Here is a 23,402-nt window from a genome sequence, read left to right on the forward strand (position 1 = left end):
CTTCCCCCGCCCCCCCACCAGCTGCATGGCCTGCCTTGGTGTAAGGACAGTTAAGTCAGAGCTAGGGCTAGGGGTGGGAGGGTCCCCTGAAGGTAAGGGAGTCACAAATCTCAGCTGCACCAGGGTCGTCCTAGCTTGACAGCAAGAGTCTCAGGGCTAATAAAGGCTGGAAAAATCAGCAAGCAGCCTGCTTGCTGATAACCATAGCTCTTCCCTGATTGGTCTCTAGCTCTTTCCTGATTGGTCCCCTTTCTAACCTTGATTTGTATGCACACATTCATCCAATCAGAGTCTAGCTGACACCCTATAAATCTGGACCTTCCAGGGCTGTACAAACAGAAGATTTAGTGCGCCCTCAACAGAGAAGGAAGGGGGGGGAGTAAGAAGAGGGAGGGGGTAGGAAACAGAAGACTGCCACAGAAAGGAAAGGGAATTGCCTAGAGGCAGCCTCCAGGATCTGAGAAAAGGCCACTAAGCAGGGGGACTCATTTCTGCTTCAGCCACCAGAGACACAGGATTGCAGCTTTGAGATTTGCTGGAGGCCTGTTCCTGCTTCTTCTGCCAGTGACCTGGTGACTTGCACTGCAAAAGGACTACTCCTGGTTGGCACCCCAAAGTCCTCTGAGAACCCCAAATTCTAAGTCTCTTAGTTGGTACCCAAAGCCTGCTGGGAACATGGACATGTAACCCCTGCTGTCTTGGCATGCAGAAGCCAAGCCCACTGCAGACCCAGAGGTAAAACACTACAAACCCCTTGCCAACCTGTGGTTACCAAAGGCATCAGCACTCCTACTGTCCCATCCAAACTGTCACTCCCATAGCAAATAGTTTCCCTATTTTCCCTTCTGTGTCTGTGCTCCCCCCATCCCCCCTAGGAAAGCAGGACAAGAAGCTAGTTGGAGGCAGGAAGAACAGCAAGAAGCTGTTGTACCTACTGACAGGTTCAACAGGACCACCCAGGCTCTCTCTGTAAAGAAGTACCTCTCAGCAGCAGGAAGCACAGAGGCTAGACTTCTATCAGAGGCTTTAACATTGGCTCTGTTGGGGAAGCCAAGACCCAGGAAGGTGTCTGGGGCAGCACTACCAGGTTAGGTGAGCCCCTCACCCCCATCCTCTGCTAGGCTGTGGTCTCACTAGCTAGGTCCTCAGGGGATAAGGGACCATACAGGCCACACACAGCAGGTATAGACAGAGCCTATATCCTACCCTGGCTCCAGGGCAGATCATACTACCTTTGACACTGGACGGCTATGTAGGGGCAACTGAGGGTCCACGAAAGGGAGGGGAGGGGTGTCCTGTGATTCAAACAGGCTTCTTCCAGCCCCTGGCCTCTGGTTTCCTGTCTGTCTTTGTGTAAGCCCAAGCCCTTAGCTCACCTGGCAGGGAGGTCCTGTTTTCACAGAAGGATGACATGAGTGAGTTTGAAAATAGCTGTACAGGTGACTCTCAGGATATGTGTTCTGCTCTGCTCGGTTCAGCAGACCACTCAGAGCTGTGTAGAACCCCTAGGGCCAGGCTGGCCATTGGATCAGCGTGGTTCCCTTTCCCTCTGCAGTCACTGAGAGCTGTTAAACAGTGAGGCACCCTCTAAGTCAGCGCTGGCACATCTAACTCTGTGCCCATTGTATGGGGAGACCAGGCACATTCTCTTATTCCAGTGGGCAGAAGTCTATTCTTCCGTCTCCTGGGTAGGACAAAACAAGTACCAGTGTCTATTGGTCCTTTGACAGCAGTGTCCTGCAGCTATGCTGAGTCCATGAAACTGGCCAGCCAGGTCCTGGCACAGCTGGTAATGAAGTAGCCCAAGATGACCTGGTCATTTCCTACCCCCATAATACTCTGCCCCCTGCTTTGGCATACTCTTACTTTTTTGTCTGCTCCCGTAATTATACACAGACCCATGATATAAGGGCTCCTTGACAGGCTTCTCTGACCAGATGTTCCATAAGGTATCAAGCTGTGGCATCTTTCAGGGCACATACACTTCAGGTTAAGGTGCCAGGCACAGAACCTGCAGTGAACACGGGGCTGCTGGCACAGCCAAGGGGCCTGGGAGCCTAAATAGGGATAGGCTCTTAAGTGCAGAAGAAAGGATCTTTCTAAGCGAGGCCTAGGGATACTCTCTAGGTAGAGGCCCACAGAGGGGTCACGGGTTAAGGCCCACAGGCTGTCCCAGGTTGCTTGGCAGTGGGGACTGGAGAGAGAAAAGGAAGAGTAGACAGCAGAATGAGTGGGTGTAGAGGCCTGCATGCTTCATACAGCATGCTTAAGATCCAATTTCTGTGTTCTAGAAGTTTCCCTGGCTGGTCTGATGGGATCAGAGTCAGGACACCATATAAGCCAAGCTAGGGGCACTCTAGCACCCAGTCATTGCACAGAGGAGGAGCAGGGTGGAGGTCAACTTAGGACCTGGTCTTTGCTGCTGCTTCTGTTGCTGTTGTGTGTGTGTGTGTGTGTGTGTGTGTGTGTGTGTGTGTATGATGGTGAGGGGTACAGTAAGCAAAGCTCAGACTTAGAATCCTTAACAGCTACTGCTCATGACCCAAATCCAGGGCAGAAGGGACTGACCCCATCTAGATATCACAGAAGAGAGGAAGCCACTGTCCCTGGGGCTGAGGAGTAGTTACTAGTAACTGCAAGCCATTTTGAGGGGTGGGATAGACAGGGAGGACAGACTGTAATGAGGGGTAGCTCCAGGGCCCAATGACAGCCTGTAAGAGGCTTCCTGCAGGAGTGACTACCTCACACTGGCCTCCATGCAGGTGGACAGCCATTTTGCTGCATGTGCATGCTTTGTAGCCATTGCAGTGGACAACCTAGTAGTCCTTCCTCCACTGTGAGTGAGGCAATCCCTGCCCTGTGTGGACATGGACATGGACATGCCTCTATTCAGGCTTCCCTACAGGGAAGAAAGCCAAGGACCTGCTTTGATCTTTGAACTATAAGCAGAGGGGTGGCCACAGTTCCCTTTGGCTACCTGCCATAGGCCAACCAAGTCCCCACCCTCCAAAACCATGTTTTCTCATTGGTGTGTGAGGCAGGGAGGGATCTGGCTATGGAGACAGATAACAGGAAGCCTGGGCTTAAATCTCAGTTCCACTTACTGGTTGGGGACCCTGAGGCAAGTTACTTAACCTCTCAGAGGCCTTTGTATCCTAGGAATGACCGGGTCACCTGGCAAGAATGAGGCAGGAAATTCAAGCTGAAAGCTTCCGCCAAGCCCCTAGGAACTATGCAGACTAAGGAGAGAACAGGCCACTTCTGAAGCAGAGGGACACCACAGCAGCCTGGACAAAGTGTGGCTTCAAGTGCATGGTTGGAGAGACTGGGGCCTTCAGAAGAGGAGCTGTGTAAGGGAGTTAGGAGGGTTCCTGGTGGAAGGAACCACTCCCTTTAGAGACAACAAAATGAGGGGCCAGAAGAGTCAAGTCACTCAGCTCCAGGGTGCCCAGCAAGATAGTTTAAATACTCTGTTGCCTCAGGAAGCCTCCAAGCCTCCCTAAGCCACCAACCAGATGCCACAAGGGAATGTCAGTACATACTTCAAGGACACAGCATCAGAAAGTGTTTCTCCTGCCTCTATGCCTCACCCACCTCTCTGTGTGGACATAGAGTTCCTTTTGAAATAGGCAGGAGGTTAGCAGTGAGCCCACTCACACACAGTTCTACCCGGCTATCTACTTCCAGGTCTGGCATGCTTGCCTCCTCTACGGCTGGTTAAGCCAGCTTTCCTAGACATCAGGTTGATTCAGACTCAAGTGTGACTAGGAGTCCACATTTGTTGTAGTTACTTACCTCCACCTGGGTCTCTCTGGTCTCTATCAATCCCCTACAAGTTTTCAGTGGTAATAGGAGCTATGGATAACTCTGGGTGAGGACAAGAATGAGACTGTGAAATGACCTTATAGAACATGAATGCTCATTTGGCTCTCCCACAGCCAGCTGCACAGGGCCAAGAGCCTCCAAGGCTGAGCTGAGCCTGACGGCAGCCACCCATAATGCCTCCTGGAATGGCAGCTGCAGCCAAGCCTTTGTCTCAAGTCTTGTCCAAGTCCTGGGACCCACACCCATTTTCCAATTGTGCCCAAATGAGGTTCAGAGACACAGGGATACACTCTGGGTCTTGGGGCAGATCAGTTGGTCCCCCTCTGCTTGGGTCTTCTGGATTCCTGCCTTCTCTTAGAGCAGCTCTTAGATGTGCAGCTGGGGCCTAGACAAGGGGCTGAGCATCTTGGGGCCTGAGACAGGAGCCTGAGGACATCAGGAGGTGGCACAGGCTCCTTAGTGACGCCCTCACCACTTGCCTTACTTTCTCAGCTCTCCCATTTCATTTTTCTTTTTCTGGCTCACTGTGGGTCACCATGCAACCCTCTGCAGACCTCTGGACAGATAGGTACCTCACTTGTTAGAGAGGTAGTAGGACCTACATGTCCTAAAAGGTTCTCAGAAGGGGCGCAGACAAAAGTGGGGCCTGCGAGGGATGGCAGTAGTGGGAGGAAGACACCAGAGACTCTCAGAAGAGCCCTGGGCAGTGGTAGAAGAGATAATCAGGAGGCAGTGACTGGGCGTGAAGGCAGTGGGGAATAAAGGTTGGATCTTATGGATAGGGACCCAGAATGGTACTGGGACTGCTGAGGACCAGTGGAGGCCTGGCTAAAAACTCCAGGGTCTTAGAGCAAAGTAGTTACAGTTCAGCCAAGGACACCATGGCTCAGGCTCTCAGATCTAACCCTGAAAGGGCACTTGGGTTCTGTGAACTAAACCTAGAGCTGAGCCCCAGAGCTCTTCCCTAAGGAAGAGCCTTAGGAAGGGACCTAATTGCTCTAGGACTGGCAAAGAGGTTCTGGCTTGTTTAACTGGCAAAGTTATAAGCAACTCAGAATCTCCAACACTCGCTGACCTGGCATCATGATGAAGTGAAGGAGGAAACTGAAGCTGGGTGCTTTCTTGTTAGAGGCTGAGGTGAGCACCAGCCAGGGTCTTGGGGTCTGTTCCATATGGAACCTTACTGGCTCCTACCAGTAGCCACAAGCTAGATCTCTCAGAACCAGAGCTGCTGTAGGCTGCCCTTTTGGGGCTTTAGGCTGCTCTGGCCTGTTTTACAATTATGCACCTATCCTGGTCTCCAGTAACCACATGTGTTTACTGCCCCTGGAAAGCCAAGTTAATTTTTATTATTTTCAATTAATACATACCCCTAAGTTGGGCCTTTCAGTCCTGTCTCTGGCAATAAAGAGACTATCTCTCCAAATTCACCTTCAATCTGGAGATGGCTCCAGTTTCCCTGAAGGGTTTCAACGAGTTGATTCTAAAATTCATGAGGAACAACTTTATCCATAAGGAGTGTGACAATGGAAAGAGGTCCTTGTCTTAAAATACCATGGCACATGAGTGGCTGGGGAGATGACATTCACACACATATATATGCATGCGCACACACGTGTATCAGCACCTGCACACTCATGAATATACACATGCACAGCAGATACATGAGAGTGTAATGGTTAGACCTGATAGTAAGGGTTGGTATGTACCTCGGCAGTGAGCATTTACCTAGCCATTGCAAGGTCCAGGGTTCAGTCCCCCACAGGGCAAAATAATTAGAAGAATAAAAAACAAAACCTAAAAAGAAAAAGCAATTTCAAACACAAAGGCACTGGTGACTACACTAAGTAAAATTAAACACTTTCATTAGATAAAAGTAGTACCGTTAAAGCTAATTAGATTCCTCAGTGTCCCTTTCATTGTGTTCAAATATCTAGAAAGAAAAACTCTAGGAGAAAGATAAGTAGTCAGCAGGGGACATAATTGTAATTCTGAAAGAGTCATCCTTAAGAAGGCCTCATAATGACACATCCTTAAAAGCAACAAACATTGGACATCAGGAGGCCAAGGCAGAAGGGTCATAAGTTCAAGGCCTGCTGGGGCTGTACAGTGAGTTCCAGGCCAGCCTAAGCATTTTTTGAGATCCTGCCTCCAAATATAAGGGCTGGGGCAAACCACTTGCCAGTGGCCCTAAGTTCAAGACTTAGAACTGGAAAAAAAAAAAAAATGACAGCCAATGAAGAAATGACAGCGAGTAATCTGAAAGGTAGGTTACAGAAACCAAATAGTAAGGTGCTAGCAAATGGTGCCTTTAAAGTAAGCAGAAAGTGCTAATTACAACAACCAATACTCTGCCTGGAGGAAGCAGGGCAGTGCTAAATGGAGTGGGTGGGAGCAAGCATTGTCAGATCCAAGGGTAGGAAACGGTGAACTTGGCAGCTCTGATACCAAAGAAAGTCTCTACCCAGGAGCCTAAGATCCCACTCAACTGTCATCCTGAGAAGGTCCTGGGACAGTCCACATACAGTATCATGTTTCCAGGGATACAAAGAGGCTGAAGCAACAACCAGATAACCCTCAGAGAACCATGCTGGAGTGCATCACATGTGGCACACATGAGAAGGGACAAAAACCAAATGTAATAACAACAAAAACAAAACAAAAACAAACAAAAAACAAACAAACAAAAAACAGCAAGCAAGACCTTCAACAACCAGCCACTGAGAGGCCCTAAGTCAAAGTCATCTAGCACAGGCCACTAGTGATGAGAGCTGGGTCATGTAACACATTTGTCCTGTACTCTTCACATACTAAGCTTGCATGCTCAGAGTACGGAAGGAGGTGCCATCAGCACCAGCCCTGTTTCATAGATGTGGAAAACACAGAACAACAGGTCCACAGACATAAAGACCTGGATGGGCTTGGGAAGACAGTTCAGTCATAAAGAGTTTGCTGTGCAATTACAGGGACCTGAGTTTGATGCCCAGCACTCATGCCAAGAGCCTACCATCCCAATTCTGGGAAGGCAGAGACAAGAGGACTCTAGGGTTCACTCGCCAGCCAGCCTAGCTGACTCACTGACTTCCAGAGTTAGAGATACTATCTCAAAAAGTAAGGTGAAGAATAAGATACCCGACATCAACCCCTGCTGTACTCATACATGCACATACACATGCACACAGACAAAGCAGAGGCTCCCACAGTCAAAGATGATGCGTCCTGAACTAAAAGGCTTTTGTTGTCAGGCAGGATGTATTTTTGTTTGCACATGTAATTAAGTAATGACAGATTGAGAAAGAATCTACGAAGGCCAAAGCTGGTTGGTTGAAGAGATTGTTTCCTTTGTCTCCTGAACCCTACTGCTGGCCTCCACCTGTACACTCTGCTGCAACCCCCACTACCGAGGGCTGCGAGGCAGTCCTGGAGCAGGGCAGTGTGTAGGAGTAGCAAGACCAACATAGGACAGATGAACTAAGCAGGACATGTTCATCAATGACCTGTGGGCTCTGGCTGTGGCTTCCACAGTGGTGGGTTGGCTCTTATATGCAACAGGCCACAGGTAAGGAAAAAGGTTATAGGAGTTCCTCTCTTGGCAAACATGAGGAGGGGTCTAAGACTCAGCTCCTGGAGGCCTTAATGAAGGCTACACAGCACACCCTTCCCATCAGGCCCTTCTTGCCCCACTCTATCTGCACTGTGAGGGATGCTCAAAATCATGCCATCCTAGTTTCAGAGGAGCAGCAGGAACAGCAGTGTCTGGCTTAGATGTGGCTGGCCCCCACTGTGTCCCACTACCCTCCTGTGGCCCTTCTGGGAAATCCCTAGGGTGTATGCTTGTAACCAGCAGGAAGGCTAGTCACATGCTTTCTAGGTCCACAACCCCCAGGGAGACCACACCAAGCTGGCGACTGATGACCCCAAATCCCAGAGGCCCCAGGGAAGGAAATAATGTAAAATCTCAGGTTAAACAAGAGCTGCCAAGGTCCCCTCTGAGGGTGTGCTCAGCCCTCCCCACTTCCCATGCTATTTTTGACCCTGCTAAGAATAGCTTGCTTTAAATATCCGCTTCTTACCATTGCTTTGCTCTCAGGGCTGCTGGCTGCACCTTCCCCGAACCCCACCAGAGCAGCCACTCAAGCCTCCCAGTCCACAGCTCCCCAGACCTTGCCTTTTTCCCTGTGCCCCTACAGACACAGACCTGCCACGGGCTTGTTCTAAGACCTTTGTGTTTCACATTGGCTCTTAACCTGACATCTGAGGATGAGCCAGCTATAGGGACACAAGGGTGGATATGATGGGTAGGAATTTACTACAGAAAAGTTCCCATTCTGCTGTTTAGCCCATGAACATCTGCTACCTCTACAAATGGCCCTTGGAAGGAGATGGGTCTCTTGGGATTCAAAGCTGTTCTAACCATAAACATGGTACAGCATCCTGCCTTGGCCTTACAAGGGCTGCCTTAAACTTCAGCTTCGGTAAGGGTGTGGGCATAAACTCAGAGCAGGAGGGAAGACGGATCATCTCTTGCTGGCCCAGCCTAGATCCAGGGTGTGACTGTCAAGGACCATGTGGGTCCTTCCTCCATGCATGAAGGGGGAACTCACTTGTTGAAGAGATTCAGGCCAATTCGGTAATGCCTTTTACGGATGACATCATTGCTGAAGGCTGGTGAGTCCCAGCTGTTGCGGGTCTCCTTGTGGTACGTCTGCTTGCTGAGCGTCTGTTCCCGCAGGCTGTCCCTTGATGAGGACTCAGAGCTGCAGTTAATGGTGTCATTGGAGTTGGACGTGCTGTTGATGCTATCATTGTCCCCATCTGAGTAGTCAGACTCAGATTTACTCTGCCGGTTCGCTGAACCATTAATGGCTAGGTGGCTCTCGAGAGGTCTGGGGGGCCGAGGCCGCAGTTCAGGTTCCTCCCGAGGGAGGCCTTTGGGGGGGCCACCGTGGGGGCCATGCTTAGGGCTGCCCTGCTGCCCACCGAGGCTGCGCTCATAGGCACTCTGCCTCTTGAGTGAGCTGCGATCCGAGCGGTCACTGAGTTCCACAGAGCTGTCACTGGGCGGCTCAATGGTAAGCAGCGGAAGGTGCTCCACTCGGAGCCTTGGCTCTGGCCGCTCCAGTGATGGTGTGCTTCGGCAGCTCGTGTCCGTGTCAGCCTTGTCCTCTTTGTGGGCCAAGGCCCAGTAGTCCTGGGCTGCACCCCCAGACCTCAGCCGCAGGTCCGACTCTGTGCTGGAAGGCCTATCACCAGCCTGTGAGAGTGGTAGAGGTGGTGACAGCTCTTCCTCATCAATGTAGAGGGTGACATCACTATACGAGGCTGTCATCTCATCCAATTTGCGGTGGTCCATGCTATGCAGGCCCGGCTTGGGCTCAGTGTCCCGAGCCCGGGCCGTGTCTGAGGCTGGTACCTCCTCACTGTGTAGGCTGCGGCAGTTGAGGGCATCATCAATAGACTCAGCCAGGGACTTCACCTGCCGGGAGAAGGCATCCTCCAGTTCCGTGATGGCATCTGCAAAGTCACTGGAGGGGGCTGGAGACTTGAGGGCTGGATCGCTAAGGTCTCCACATTCTGAGGGCACCAGAGCACCCAGCTGGGAGCCATCATTGGTCACAGAGACCTGTTTCCCCTCAAAGTAGGAGCTGTGCACCTTCTCGGGGCCCTCAAAGGAGAACTGCATCCTCATGTTGGACAGCACAATGCGGCGTGACATGCGGTTCTCCGACATGGAGCTGCGCAGGCGCTCAAAGTTCTTGTTCATCTGGTACTGGCGGAACGCCGTCTGGATGGTGCGGGCTGCATGGCGGGTCACGAGGCGTCCCCCATACTTGCGTTCTAGCATTTCCACCTGGTGGGGTAAGGAGAGGAGAATGTGGGCCCTGAATGGCACAGAGAGAGATACCTGTGCTCCATACAGACGTAAACTGGGATGGTCTCACCACATCTCCCAGTTGCTAAAACAGCAGCTTAGGGCTGCTGAGGGTTTTCAATGTCAAATAGGACAGATAAGTGCCAGGGTTGGGTGAAATGGGGTAAAGGTGGTGGTACACATATGCTGAGCATCCCAACACCTCTGGTTACAGAAAGTGTGAGCCCTGAGGTTTTTCTGAAGATGCATCTACAGATGTGACCCCCCAAGGCTGGAAGCCTGAGCACAGCACGAGCAGGTCAGGACCTAGTCAGAGAGCCTCGTTTGTCCTTGGCTCTGACTCCCATCAGCTGTGAATGAGCCTTGGAACCATGAAGCCCACCATTTCCTTATCTGATGAGAGGCAGCAGTAGGACCCACTTTCTAGTGCTTTAGTAAGTTCACAGTGATAGAAGCCAAGTGCTTGGCACAGGCCAGGGGCAGCTGACTAAAGACCTACCCATTTCTAGGTAGCAGCTGAAGTTGTGAGGTCTCTGTCCTCCTTACTACAAAGATGGCTGAGTTAAGGCCCAGAGAGAGACTGGCAGGGCAGGCTCTCCTTCTCTGCCCTTTGGTTCCATGAGTACAGATGGGTGCACAGCTATAGCTCTGAAGGGCATGGTTGTGAAGTGGAAGGGGTTTTAGTTAAGCAGTCAGACACCTCAGCTAAACATCTCTCAGAGTGACCCATGGCCTCCTAAAGTCCCAGACGTCACGGTCTGCCCAGCCTGAGGGCTAATCCTGAGTCCGGATCCTGGGTAAGTAGGAAACACACTCCTTCAGCTACCGCCTGGTTGGTCTGCAAGGATCAGCAATCTGCCTCTAGCTGTTGGGGTCAGGCTGTATCAATGTAGGGATAGGGAGAGAGTTCAGGTCCCCAGGAGGAGGTAAAACCCTGACTCCAGCTGCCTGGCACTATAAACCAGGATCTTACCATGTGTGACAGTGCAAATGGGAGACATACAAGGTCCCTGTCCTGGGGAAGCAGAGAGTGTGTGAGGTTGGACAAATGTACAGTCAGATACAGAGCACGAAAGACACTGAGCAAGGCCAGGGCTGTGGTCCAAGTCTGGGAGAGGCCCCTCTGCATACCATCTCAGGGCCTCCAGGGACAGCCACAGAGGCTCTGGGTTTCTCTCCCTGTCATCCAAAGATGGCTATACTGCCACATCAACAAGCAAAAGTACTACTGGCTGAGGGGTAAGAGAGCTCCAGGTCAGAAAGGGACCAAAGCTGAGCCTGGGAAACCCTCTTCCTTTCCTCAAGTGCTTACGAAGCCTTAGCCTGGAATCCCTGCCAAGAGCTTCAAAAGCACTAGTCACCAAAGCTTACTCCGTGGCCTTCCCTGATGACCTGCACCTTGGGGACTACGTAACCATCCTGCTTTCCAAGTTCCCCAAGTTTGTGTGTATTGTGTTGGAGGGCAGAAATGGGCTCTGTGATGAGTCACCAAAGAAAGCCCCTTGCTGTCCCTCCCCTAAGGCACTTGACCTAGCCCCACTTTCTCTCTTACTCCTAAAGTCACCATAGCTATCCTGCCTCTGGTCTGGAAGTGACATGAGGGCCCATCTTCTGGGACCCAGAGGAGGGAAAAAACTAATACTTGCTACCCCATGGGTTGCCAGGGACCAAATGAACCACACCCTCACACAGTTCTTAATGGTAAACAAGGGACTCTGTTATCCCTGCTTCCAGATGACAGGAGGGAAGCAGTAGCCAGGCTCCACAGTCAGTGCCAGAGATGCTGGCCCTGGGACCAGGACTCATCCTTATAGGCTTACTTGCTGAGGATTTTCTCAAAGTAGCATGCATGGGGATCCAGACGAATTTCCTTCCACAAAGTGCCACTGCCACCACTCAGAGACTTGAGGTCATTCCCTTATCTATATGCTGGCCTCTTGCTCTCAGGGATGGGGAAGGAGAAGGAGTAGAGAAAAATGCATCTGATTTCCCAGTGACTCTCCTCACAAAGATGGGACTCTACCTCTCTCTCACAGCTCTCATGTAATTTACCCTACTCCTACTTTTGCCTTGCTTGACAGGAAGCTCAGTGCAGAATGGAATACTACGTGGCTACTAATGTTAACTCCTTTTGCCTTGTTCCAACTTTTCCCTGTCTTTTCTCTATTTTTTTTTTTTTACTCTCACATACACCAAGGTCATTCTTGTCCCAGAGCCTTGGGGCATACTGTTAGCTCTTCTCCAAATGCCCAGTTTTCAGGCCAGCCACTGTCATCTGCTACAGCCATGATACTCAGAGTCCCTCTAATTCTTCTTCCAGAATTATAACCCCCAGGGTCTGTGTCACTTCCTGCAGTGAAAATGTCTTAACTGCTGAGCTGCTTGTCCATCCACTGTCCAGGAATGTCGCTCAGGTACAGCAGCCTCATTTTGCTGGCTGTCCCCATCCCATTATCTGGCACAAAAGGAAATTCAGCTATGGGTGGAATGAAGGTGAACAGCTGCATCTTTGTGGCATGTAATCATCCCTACAGCCTGTATGCTGTCTCAACCTTGCCCAATTCTATTTCATGGTCCTGTGCAGATGACAACAAACTCTTCAGGGATCACTCTGAATCTAGGCAGAGCTAAGAAACTCAATGTAGGCTGTCCTGCCTGCTGCTGGCAAAGGAATCACGGGCCACAGCATGGGAAATATCTGCTACCAGGCCCCTTGTGAATCTCAACTAATAAAAAGGAGAATAAAAGCATGTGAGCAGAAGTGGGCAGGGTATCCTGTGTCACAGAGCATCAATCCAGGTATGAGAGGTCAAGGCTGAGGGTTATCTGCTACAGGAAATGATCCATCTGAGGGCACCTCACCATGCCCACAAGAAAATGTGGCTACATAAGCCTAGACCTCTGTTTTTCAAGGACAGAGGCCCTTGGAGAGCAAACAGGACAAAGCGTCTAGCAGACATGAGCAGGAGGGAGAGCACATCATCTGTGGCTGTGGGAAGGGGTCCTGGTGTCAGCCCATGGGACTGCCTGGGAAACACGAGAGCCTGCCCAGAGCACAAGGCCCGGAGCTATGGAATGCCGGCCACATGTGCTTGTCCCTACATATCCCTGAAGCTCAGGGCTCTCCTGAAACCTGGCATTGCTCAGAGACACAATCAAACATCAGGCACTCACTCCCACACTGGCATGTTCACTGCTGGGCACCTATACCATGAGGATTTTCTGTGCTCACAGCAACCCCAAAAGTGGGCCAGGCCCTCTGAACCTTGGGTCTGAGGCCTGAGGAAGAGCTAAAGCTTTCAATGCAGACATCTTCTTGAGTCTACAACTGTGGAGCCACATGCCAAGGGGGGATACAGTAAGTAGCCCCCTCCCTCAGGCCTTTCTTGGGCCCTAAGAACCTCTTTATGGCTACCTTATCCTGGTGGTGCTAGGCCATGACACTTAGACACCCAACACAGACCCCATATCTTGGCAGTGAGAGATATTGAAACCTACAAAGGCAACATTTGAAGAGAACTCTATTTAAGTCCCCAGAAAGGATGTCAGTGCCCGTAACCATCAGTGTAAATTCTTTCCCACATTTCAGCACAGCTGGGCTGGGAAAGGCTCAGAAAGAGGTGGAGACAGGGATCCCCTCATCCTCAAGTGTGCACACCAGCTCGTATCTGGAACCCATCACCAAAAGCATCTGGCAGCTGAGGCTTTGTGTCACTTGGGAGACCATGTAAAGCAGGCAGAGACCCCCGCCACCTACCTGCTTGTCTTGCAGATCTGAAGAGAGCTCATAGCTCTCAGAGAGTGACCGAGAGCGCTTGATGGCCTCCTCCTCAGCCTGCTTGCGCAGGACTGAGGTCGAGTGCTGCAGCCGGGGCCTCCGTGTGCGCTGTTGTGGTCCTGGCCCTGCGTACAGCCCATAGGCGCCCACTGATGTATGCTCGTAGTGGTCTGGGCTCAGGCTGGAACCAGGCACCAGGGGACCCTGATGGTAGGCTGAGGGGCTGTCCAGCGATGTGCCAGTCTCGCTGCTGGGGACCTCGCCCTCAACACTGCAGAGGAGAGAGAAGAGAGACATATGCTGAATGGGAAAGCAGAACCCAGGGAGTAGGGCAAGAAAGAGCTCTTCCAGGCAGCTAGAGACCCTGCAGAGCCCTCTGCTTTGCATCTTCCTGGAGCTTCTGAACAACTTGCATGTTCTAACTTTCAGCATACTGTACTGATGAGGCTGGCTTCCCAACCAAGAATATCAACTCTCCAAAGACAGAGGTTTTGACCCATTGTGCTGATGGGCCCCACAGTTAGAACACAGCCTGGCCCGTGCCAAATGCTCAGTGTGTTTTGAATAAACAAGACCATTAACCTCTCCTATTACCTGAATTAAAGGTAGGGCTGGTTTTGTAACCCCATATCCCCATGATCTTTTAAAGTTAATTTTTCTTTATTTTATATGTAGAAGTGTCTTGTCTGCATGTATGTATGTATGTATCTGTGCCTGCATATCTCCTGGAACTACAGTTACAGACAGTTGTGAGATACCATGTGGGTGCTGGAAACTGAACCCAGGACCTCTGCAAGAGCAAGTGCTCTTTAAAGCTGAGCCATCTCTCTATATCCTGGAGACAGCATCATCAAAAAAAAAAAAGACATTAGGTTGGACCCTGGTATAACTGAACTGGTATCCTTCAAAGAAGGGAAATTCAGGATACAACATGCACAGGGGAAGATAGTGTAAAGACATGAGGAGAAGGCGGCACACCAAGGAGAGAGGCTCAGGAGAAGACAGGCCACACCTCCATTGCAGGCTGGCAGCCTCCAGAGCCTTAGATAACGGAAGCCTGTGGGTGAGGACCACCTTTGGTATTTTTCATGGCAGGCTTAGAAGCAAACACAATGCTGCACGAGTGTTTCAAGTTTTAACACTCCCTGTAAAGAGGACCTGTAACTCCCTGTACAGGTGAGAAAACTGAGGCCCATATAAACACTGTCCCAGCAGAAAATGGGTCCCCTTCCACCTCACTGCCTCTTGTCCCTCAGAGTACCTTCATGCCAGGCAGGAGTAAGGCCAACTAGTGGGGACAGAGGGACTGGCTGATGACTCATTCCAACTCTGGGCCTGGAACATTCTATTCTGCACAGACACTGGTTTCCTCTGCATTTGCTTTTTAGTGAGGAATGGGAAGAAAAAGGAGACACTGATTTAAAGAGTTTCTAACATAAGCCCTCATCTTTTGCCAGGCTCCCTCTCCCAGTGGGACCAGACACCCAGGCACTGGCAGGGACTTCAAAAGGCCTGTAGTGCTTGGGGCAGGGCGGAGGGTCTCTAGAATGGGCACAGAGAGAAAAGAGAAGGGCCCCACCCAGGCTGCAGTTCTTTCCAATGTCCGCTCTTCAGACCAATGGGGAATGTCTTGCACTAAACAGCCTGGCAGACAGGCTGCCCTTGCCTAGTTCTGCTAGAGTCCTGTTGTTTGTTCTCCAGGGCAAGAACAGACTCCAGAGGGTCCATCCAGGGTGGGGCTTGTGGAAGGGAGCCTGAAATAGGGAGGACCAAAGCTGCCTGCCCTTGGACTCTAACCACTCTGTACCAGGGACAGCAGCAAATCTCAGTACCTGCTTTCTGGCCCATATCTTAGAAACAGGACTTCCGAGGCATCAACTGCCTCTGGCCTCCAGGGACAGGCAATGAACATGCTCCAGTGGTTAAGGTATGACAACCATTCTTTGAGGAGGACCTGGATTAGGAGCTAGAGACATATGCTTTGCCTGGGTCTGCTTATAGTTTTCCTTTCAGTAGTATTACAGTTGCTTAGTACAAACACAGCAACCCTTCAAGGATCTCTGGTTACTACAGAATCACTGGACCCAGTGTGTGTGTTTGTGGGGCACACACAGGGGATGTTAGATCTGAAAATTCTCCCATAGTTTATTGAAACTTGGACTAGCACTTTTCACTAAATGCTCAGAACTTCAACCAACTGTTACAAGGAGGGAATAAGTCCCATTAGAATTGGGCCACCCAGGGTACAGAACAGCAGCCTCCACTGGGAAAGCCCACCCTGCCTCTCTGACACCAAAGCTGGGCCCCACTTTGGTGTCACGTGGGTCAGCACACACAAGGACGTATGCCCCTTAACTGAATGCATGTTCTGGTCAGGGGCTGGAAGAAATACAGCCTGTGCCTTTTGTAGGGGGTTTCAAACCAGCTGAGCATGGATCAGAAGAAAGAGAGCAGAGCCTGAAGCCACTTGGTGGTCAACAGACTATACCAGAACCACAGGGCCCTTGGTCAGATAAGAGTGGGCTAGGCCTGGCTCCTGGTGCTCAAGCTCAGAGGGATATAGTCTTTTCTTGTTTGTCCCAAGAACAGCTTCAAGGGCAGAGCATTTTGTTCCTGGCCACAGGGAGAGATCAGGACCTAGGCTGCCTGCAAGCCTGGGAGTTCTAGCCTACCCAATAGGCTTCAGCTTGGGGCAGAGGAGCTGAGCCCAGAGACTTATCTCCAGCTGGCTTTGCCTCCACAGATGAGACACCAAAGTGGGTGTCTGCCCTGGAGAGGAGTATCTTTGGGATGAGTCTAGGATGAAAGAGGTCAGGGATAAACAGGAACTTTTTGAAGCTCTGGGCAGTGTGGGACCAACAGGTTTTCAGAATGTGCTTGGGAGAGAAGGCTAGGTCTCTCCAAAACTTCCTCTGTAAGAAGGGAGGGGGTGAAGTCATCAAAAGGCAGCTTATCAGTGACTCCTCCGGAGCCAATCCAATCTCAGTCAGCTGGAGTAACCGTTTGTCAAGTCTATGTGAATGGCAGCCCTGGACTGTGTGGTGGAACAAACTTTCCACAGTCCAGAAAAACCATACCCAGGACCAGAGAGATGGCTCAGCAGGTAAAGGTGCTTGCTTGCCAAAGCTGAAACCTGAGTTTGATCCCCAGGACCACATGGTCAAAGGAGGACCTACTCTCTCTTAAGTTGTCCTCTGATCCCCATACACATGCCATTGCACACACACACTTACACGAAAGAAAAGAAATGTAATAAAAAAAAAAAAAGATTCTGCTCTAACTACCCTGTCGTAGTAAAAAAAAAAAAAAAAAAAAAAAAGTGTGAACAACTTCATGGGGACCTGCTGCAGATGTGAGGACAAAGCCAGCACCCAGGACCTTCTATAGGTGCCTCAAGGACCTATCGTGACAATACAAACCCAAAGTCACACAGTGTCATGCACCAACAGAGGTTTTTCTTGATTGGAGTGTTTCTGATTTGGGAGGGGCACAGACAACACTTCTAAGTGAAAAGGCCTATGCTAGGGCAGGCATGAGCAGGGCTGTCCCAGTTTACTCTATGGACACTTGGACATTCAGGGAGGGACCTAGGATGACTTTTCTCTGCAATAACCCCCTAAAGCTTCTTCATGAGGTTGACTGAGTGACACCACACATTCTTTGGGGGTGGGCTGGGGCAAAAACTGTCCCTATTGCAAAACAGCCACAGATGCTCACAGTGTCCTGGGATACAGCCATTTGCACTGAGATTTTTCTACTGTGCAGTGAGTTTGAGGAGTGATCAACACATCAAGTCATAATATTTCCAAGGACATCACCATGCTGTAAGTGAAGGAGTGTTCTGTATGTAGTCTCTAGCCAGGACTCTGGGGTGGCAACAGCCAGACCAGGTCCTACATCCTGACCTGGCACCTCCTCCAGCCTGAGCCCTGGTTCTGTGTCTCACCTTTCTGACACCCAGGTTCATTTTCCTAAATCCAAGTCTGTCAGACAAGGCTAAACACCCCAGAGTGTGTCTTCAACAATAGCCCTCAATCTACCACATCTCTTCCAGACTCCCAGACTACACGCAGACCAAGGAATGGGATGAGACTGGCATTCCACATCCCTGACAGTCCTTAACTATTCAGTTTCTAGAATGTTCTATGGCAGTTAGGTGGTTGCTGCCTGTCACATGTCTCAGAAGATGTTTGTGGTTCAACAATCTTTCTAGGCAAAGAAAGCCAACACACAAAGGGTAGATACAAAGATTCACAACGCTGTGGTCTCTAAGCGCTGCAAGATTAGAAATAAATGTAGACGCCCACCTAAAAGGGACTGACTGCAATTACTTTTATACCCACACAAGGGAAGTAATGTCAAGATGGGGAAGATCTGACCTGACAGCTGTTCTTATGAAGAGACCTGGAGAGGTTTCAGCTGACTATAAGATTGATGTGAGCTGATGCCGTAACACAGCTGAGGCCCTGCGCCGCACTCGACAGAAAGCCAGAAGCAAAAATAGCCCTGGTGCAGTTGTCAGATCACAGCAGAAGCCTCTGCATCTTGGAGCTAGGCTGGAGGTGGCAGACCTTTCATCTTTCCCTCACCAGCCCCCTGCAGACATTGCTAATCTATCACTGACTCCCTCCTGCTGATCTTGGGTGGAGTCTCAGCTGGGTTCCACATAGATTCCCTACATCTGATCCTAGCTGGCATGGGAGATGGACCCTGTGGGTCAGACCCAAATTACTGCAAGCTGGGTCAGCTAGGCCAGAAACAGCCCCTCTCAAGGTATAGGATCCCTTGCCTCAGTCCTAAAGGATAAGCTCAGTCCTAAAGGATTTCCCCATGGAAATCCTTCCTGTGTAGTCCCAACATGAGAAAGGAGGTGGTGAGCACTCTCTCTGGAGGTATAGTAGCTGCATGGGTCATCTGCAGAAGTGGGAAATATTGCTTGCCTGTGTCCCCGGGGCACTAGGGCAGCAGGAAGTCTCCCTAGCTCCACAGTGCTGGTCTCAACCTGTAGCCTTTAGTTAGATCTCATAGTCTCTGAGCACCATGCTCTCATCTGATCTCAATCCCCACTCCTTTTGGAGGACCCTGTCACTTGCCACTTGTACAGCAACTGGGGTGAGTGCATGCGTGGTTCTTCAGCAGACAGGGGATGAGCTCCCATGTTCAAGAAGAGGTCATGGTGGTAGGGTAGGCCTGGTGCCACCCATGAACAGGTGCATTTTCTGCCCCAGTGCCCCTTCCTACCTGAGGCTTTCAGACTGACTCAGAAAATCAGCTTCCCACCCTCTCCAGTCTCAAATGTTTGTGCCTCACAAGAGACGGTCTGTTATTTTTTTCCAGAAAGAGTGAGGCAGAGATCACTCAATAAACTCCAGAGTCCTGCTGCCCCACTGGGGACACAGAGAAATTCTGCTTGCTGCTTTTTTGCTTGCACACTGCTTAGCAGTTGTATGACATGAGCAGGGATAGTGGTGTCTCACTTTTTCATTCCAATGCAATGAGAACAGAGAATGGCTGTCTCTGGACATAGCAGTGTTGATACAGTGCCATCCTGCACAGTGAGCGCTCCACACATGAAAGAAACACACTTTCTAAAGGCTGTTTACTCTGACTGGAGGTAGGAGGAGCCCAGCTGCCCAGGACAACCTCATGACTGGGATCTCTGAGGCCCTGCTCCTAGCTCAGAGAGAAAGTCTGGGATCTCTGGACTCAAAACTCCAGGGGAAAGGAACTCTGACCAGACCCCAGGGGCTAACTAAGATGCCACATCCTGACTCTGGCCCTGGCTCAAGTTCTAACTGTGTGTGAGTCAGGGTCCGGGTAAAGGCCTTGACCTTTCTGCCTTGGATGTCTCTAATTATGGTCTGTTAAGTCATAAGTGACTTTTTCTCAAAAAAAATGTTAGTCAGAGGTGGTTCCAGGCAACGCTATAAGCAGGGACCTGCAGTTTACCACTAGTGCCGATGATGATCATGGCAAGCTAAGGTCTACACACCTAGGAATGTTCGTAAGCTTCACATGTAACTCAGCCTCCTCTCCTATCTCACACAGTAAACCAGGGAAACCAACACTCAGGCAGGTTGGCTTGAGCCTAGCACCAACCTACTTGTATTTCTTCCTTGAGAGTGAGGTTCATACACAGTCTTACCTGAGATGCAACAACACAGGTCCTGCCCTTACCCACCCACACACTGTTAACCACCTAGAGAGGACTTAGAATATGTAACCCAAAGACAGTGCTATGAAAAGACTCAGTACACTATAATGTTTGAACAAGGAGGAGACTGCATCTTATGAGGAAGCACCCTCTTCAGGGCAGGCTGGGACTGGGCTAGGGTTCCTAAACTATCTGTGCTTAAGCATCCACATTTAAGTGTCTTGGGCCAGATTCTAGGCAGTCTGTATCTGCCAGAGGCAAACAGCTTCCTGACATGTGCATGCCTCTTGTGGCCTCCCTAGACAGGGTTTCTGATTTCCAAGATGGGAGGCTGGAGTAGGTTAGGCCAACCATTCTTTGGCCTCACAGGCTCTCATGAGGGCTTCTGTATAGCTCTTAGCTACTTGGGTGGCATTAATTGAGGTTAATCAAAGACAGGGGCAGTCTTAGTCTCTTACTGGGCTGGGGTCCCATGTATTCCATCATAGCCTCAAGTTGGTTAGTTGGGGTTAACACAGAACCAGAGCAGGGTCTGGGGAGGAGTGAGGAGACTGTGTCCTCTATGCATGGGTAAGGCTGGCACAGCTCCAAGGGGAGGGCTATCACCATAGGTTTCTTTAAGGAAGTCCTGGGGCCAAGGAGTCAGGAGCAGAGGGGAGGCAGTGACATGGAGGAGTTGCTGGAGGTAGCAGGGGGAGGGGGGGGCAGGGGTGGTGCTTACAGGGTTGGGAAAATTAATTAGTCTCCTAAATGGCTCTGATCCAGCTCACTCCCTAGGTAGGCCAGAGCCAGCTCAGGCAAACCACTGGGACATGCTGCTCTTCATTCTGTGGCTCATGGAGGCTTCAGCTGAGTCAGGATTTTAGTCAGGGTAGTCCTTAGTCCTTTCACTCTGGAATGTTCCTAGGCTGTTGTGGCCTCAGGAGCAGAGTGCAAAGACACAAAGGTATGGGTTAAGGGAAAATAGAGTGGTGGGGGAAGCCGCTCCTTGGCAGGTCCTGCACTCCATTGGTAAATGGTTCCTGGAAGGATTGTGTGCTGCTGGTGATTCAGGAGTCTTAGAGACTGAGGGAATCCCCTTAGCCCCCAGGGAGGAGGGCGGAGACCTCTAAGACTGACCCAGAAGAGCTGGAATGAGTATGATTTCGGAGAGAGAGATCATGCATGGAGGGTGTTGACATAGCCAGGGATCTGGGCAGGGGTCCAGTAGAACAGAGAGCCCATGAGAGAGCAGAGTATGAGCCCTGTGCTCAAAGCTTTAGATGCAGCCAGGTCTGGAATGTGGAGGCCATTTGGGAACACAAGAGTGAAAGATTTAGGGCCCATGTTAGAGCCCAAGTCTTCAGGGGACACATGGGCCCTGACAACCATTCAACCACATCACCAGGGCTCTAGCTGGGTAACCAGGAACACAGCTCTTAGATCAAAAGTTGGTAAACATGCACTTCTAATAGTGCAGAAACTTCCCCTGCAGGACTGGATGGAGGTGGGGAGGGGTATCAGGTGGATTTCTGCTTTTATCCTGTTCTGAAGTTTGCATTAATGAGGACACAGATAATCAGAGGACCCAACATTTCCTGACCCAGCAAAGCAGGAGTCCTCAGCAGCAGGGGGTGGAGCTATATTCTACCCCTCCCACATCCAGGAGGGCAGCTTATCCTTTTGGCAGCTCTCTCACACACATTTTCTCCTGCCCATCTGTTGGCATCCCTAAAGCAGAGCCAGCTCTGACCACTTGACTGGCCTACCTGCTACCAACCAGTGGACACCAACCAGGGACACTGTCCTGACTACTTGGTCTTCTCCTGTAGCCTCTCCCATCGTCCCTTCGGAGCCTCCTGTTAACTGGACCCCTCCCTATAACAGCAGTGATGCAATCAAGGCATAGCTCCAACCACATCCCACCTCAGCTCCTACCCAGAACTGGGAAATCACATCATCACTATGACCCTGAAGGCTCACAAGACCCAGCCATGCCTCCTGACCCCCTCCTCTGTACCCAAAGGGCTTCCAAGCTCAGCTTAATCCCACTAGTCTCCTGGCTACTCATCTACGATCCAGCTCCCACCCCAGAACCTTTTTATATATTATTTGCATGGCAGCTGCAGGCCCTGGTAGAGGAATGGGGGATGGAGGTATCAGTGGAAGATTGTGGCTAAGAAAAAAAATAAAAGACTGGGTGGGAGTCAAGGGTGCTGGACCTCAGGCAGGGCAGTGGTTCTGGTGTTCACACAGGGGACATAGGCAGGAGCAGAGTTCGAGAAGGAGCTGCCAGAAACAGGGCTCTGGGCAGGGCTGGGTTCTCTTAGGCCAGTCAGCTGCTCACTCCTCCATATCCCAACAGGCCACAGCCTGAACTCTGCACTGGGCAGTTCAGGATCACTCTGGCCCATGCCTGCTATATATAGAGAGTGAGGTCCAGCTCCCATAGCTTCTGTGGTCAGAGGCATCCTGGGTACTTGGGATACCTTGGGGCTACTCTAGCACAACCCAAGCACTACCTTCATGGGGACACTGGCCTGGCTCTGGCTTCACAACCTTATTGATTTGTTACTGGTCCCAGCTGGAGAAAGATGCACTGCAGTCCTGCTCCAGCCCACAGCCTGTGGCATTCTCTGACTACCCGCACCAGACTGCCAGAAGCTACCTTTATATATGTAGAAAAATATGGGTCTCCAAACAATGGGCTTTTCAGAGCAGTGGCTATTTTTAGAGCTCTGCTTACTGAACTAACACTCAGCATTTCACTAACTTGTCAGCTGCCGCCCAGAGCCAGGCAGGCGGCAGGAGGAGCAGAGGTCAGGTTCTGGGGGCTTCTTGAGCCATTTAGGGGACATTCTGGTGTGCAGAGACAGATGGGGCTGCCCCAGGCTAACAGGAGGCATGGCTAGCAGCCTGCCCATGTGTCCCGCCCAGTTCAGCATGGCACCTGCCCTCCCAACAACTGTTCTTTTTGTCCAGTGTGTTATGGGTTGGAGTTATACATTCGTGATTGCACACCAGCTTTTTCTGAGCCTCCATTTCCCTTCTTCATGTGGGGCAATGTTGCCCCTCTGCGACAACACAGAGGAGTTGGTGGGAGTGTCTGGGAGCTCAGAGGGCAGGCTGAGCAGGAACTCCTTCCTCAGTGTCCTGGGCAGCTGACCTCACACAAGTCTGTTCACCAGTCCATTACCACAGGGAAGGAAGAAAGGGCTCTGTGTCCCTTGACCCAGACCCTGCAGCAAGGCCCTCACAGTGTCCTGTCCAGTCAACAACATGTTCTAGAAGGCCGGTCATCCATCCGGCCTCTGAGCCAGCCCTCCCTCCCACTGTAAGCAGCAGTGGGTGCATGATGGGGGAATGGGACAGAATGGACAGTCTCTTGGCTCTGTTGGAGTGTTGATCCACAGAGAGTTCTGAGTATCAACCTAGGCTTTGAGCCAGGCCCAGACAGTGAAACCAGCCAGCCTTGCCCATCCATGACCTCGGAGAGGCCCATCAAAGGAAACACAAGAGTCCTGGCTATGTACAAACAGTCCCTAGCCCAGGACCAGGGAAGGCCTGGCATCCATGTGAACAGTGCAGGTGTCTTGGAAACCTAGCTACGTGCACCCTATCAGCAGCATGCAACCTACAATTATCACCACTTGGGATCTCCTTAGCCCTCTCCCAAGAGTATCAGCTTAGAGGGCAGAGGTATCCATTTGCTCACAAGACAACCCCAGGACCTGAGCAGGGCTGGGCACAGCCGTGAACTGGCTGAATGATGCTGACAGTGAAGGACTTGAGTA

At 51.0% G+C, this 23,402-nt stretch overlaps 1 protein-coding gene across 11 annotated transcripts in view; it reads right to left on the reverse strand.

The window, feature by feature from the left end:
* The window catches only part of Iqsec1 (IQ motif and Sec7 domain ArfGEF 1), a 337,227-nt gene that overhangs the window by 21,447 nt on the left and 292,378 nt on the right, over positions 1–23,402 (reverse strand). For all 11 annotated transcript variants that reach the window (XM_055617490.1, XM_055617494.1, XM_055617491.1 and 8 more), the window contains 2 exons: positions 13,455–13,746; positions 8,430–9,676 (listed from right to left, as the gene is read on the reverse strand). In XM_055617490.1, the coding sequence (XP_055473465.1) occupies positions 8,430–9,676; positions 13,455–13,746 (1,539 nt within the window). The remainder of the gene's footprint in view (positions 1–8,429; positions 9,677–13,454; positions 13,747–23,402) is intronic.

The sequence above is a fragment of the Psammomys obesus genome, unplaced genomic scaffold (assembly GCF_907164565.1).
Source record: "Psammomys obesus unplaced genomic scaffold, mPsaObe1.curated_primary_1811, whole genome shotgun sequence".
NCBI classification, from domain to species: Eukaryota; Metazoa; Chordata; class Mammalia; order Rodentia; family Muridae; genus Psammomys; species Psammomys obesus.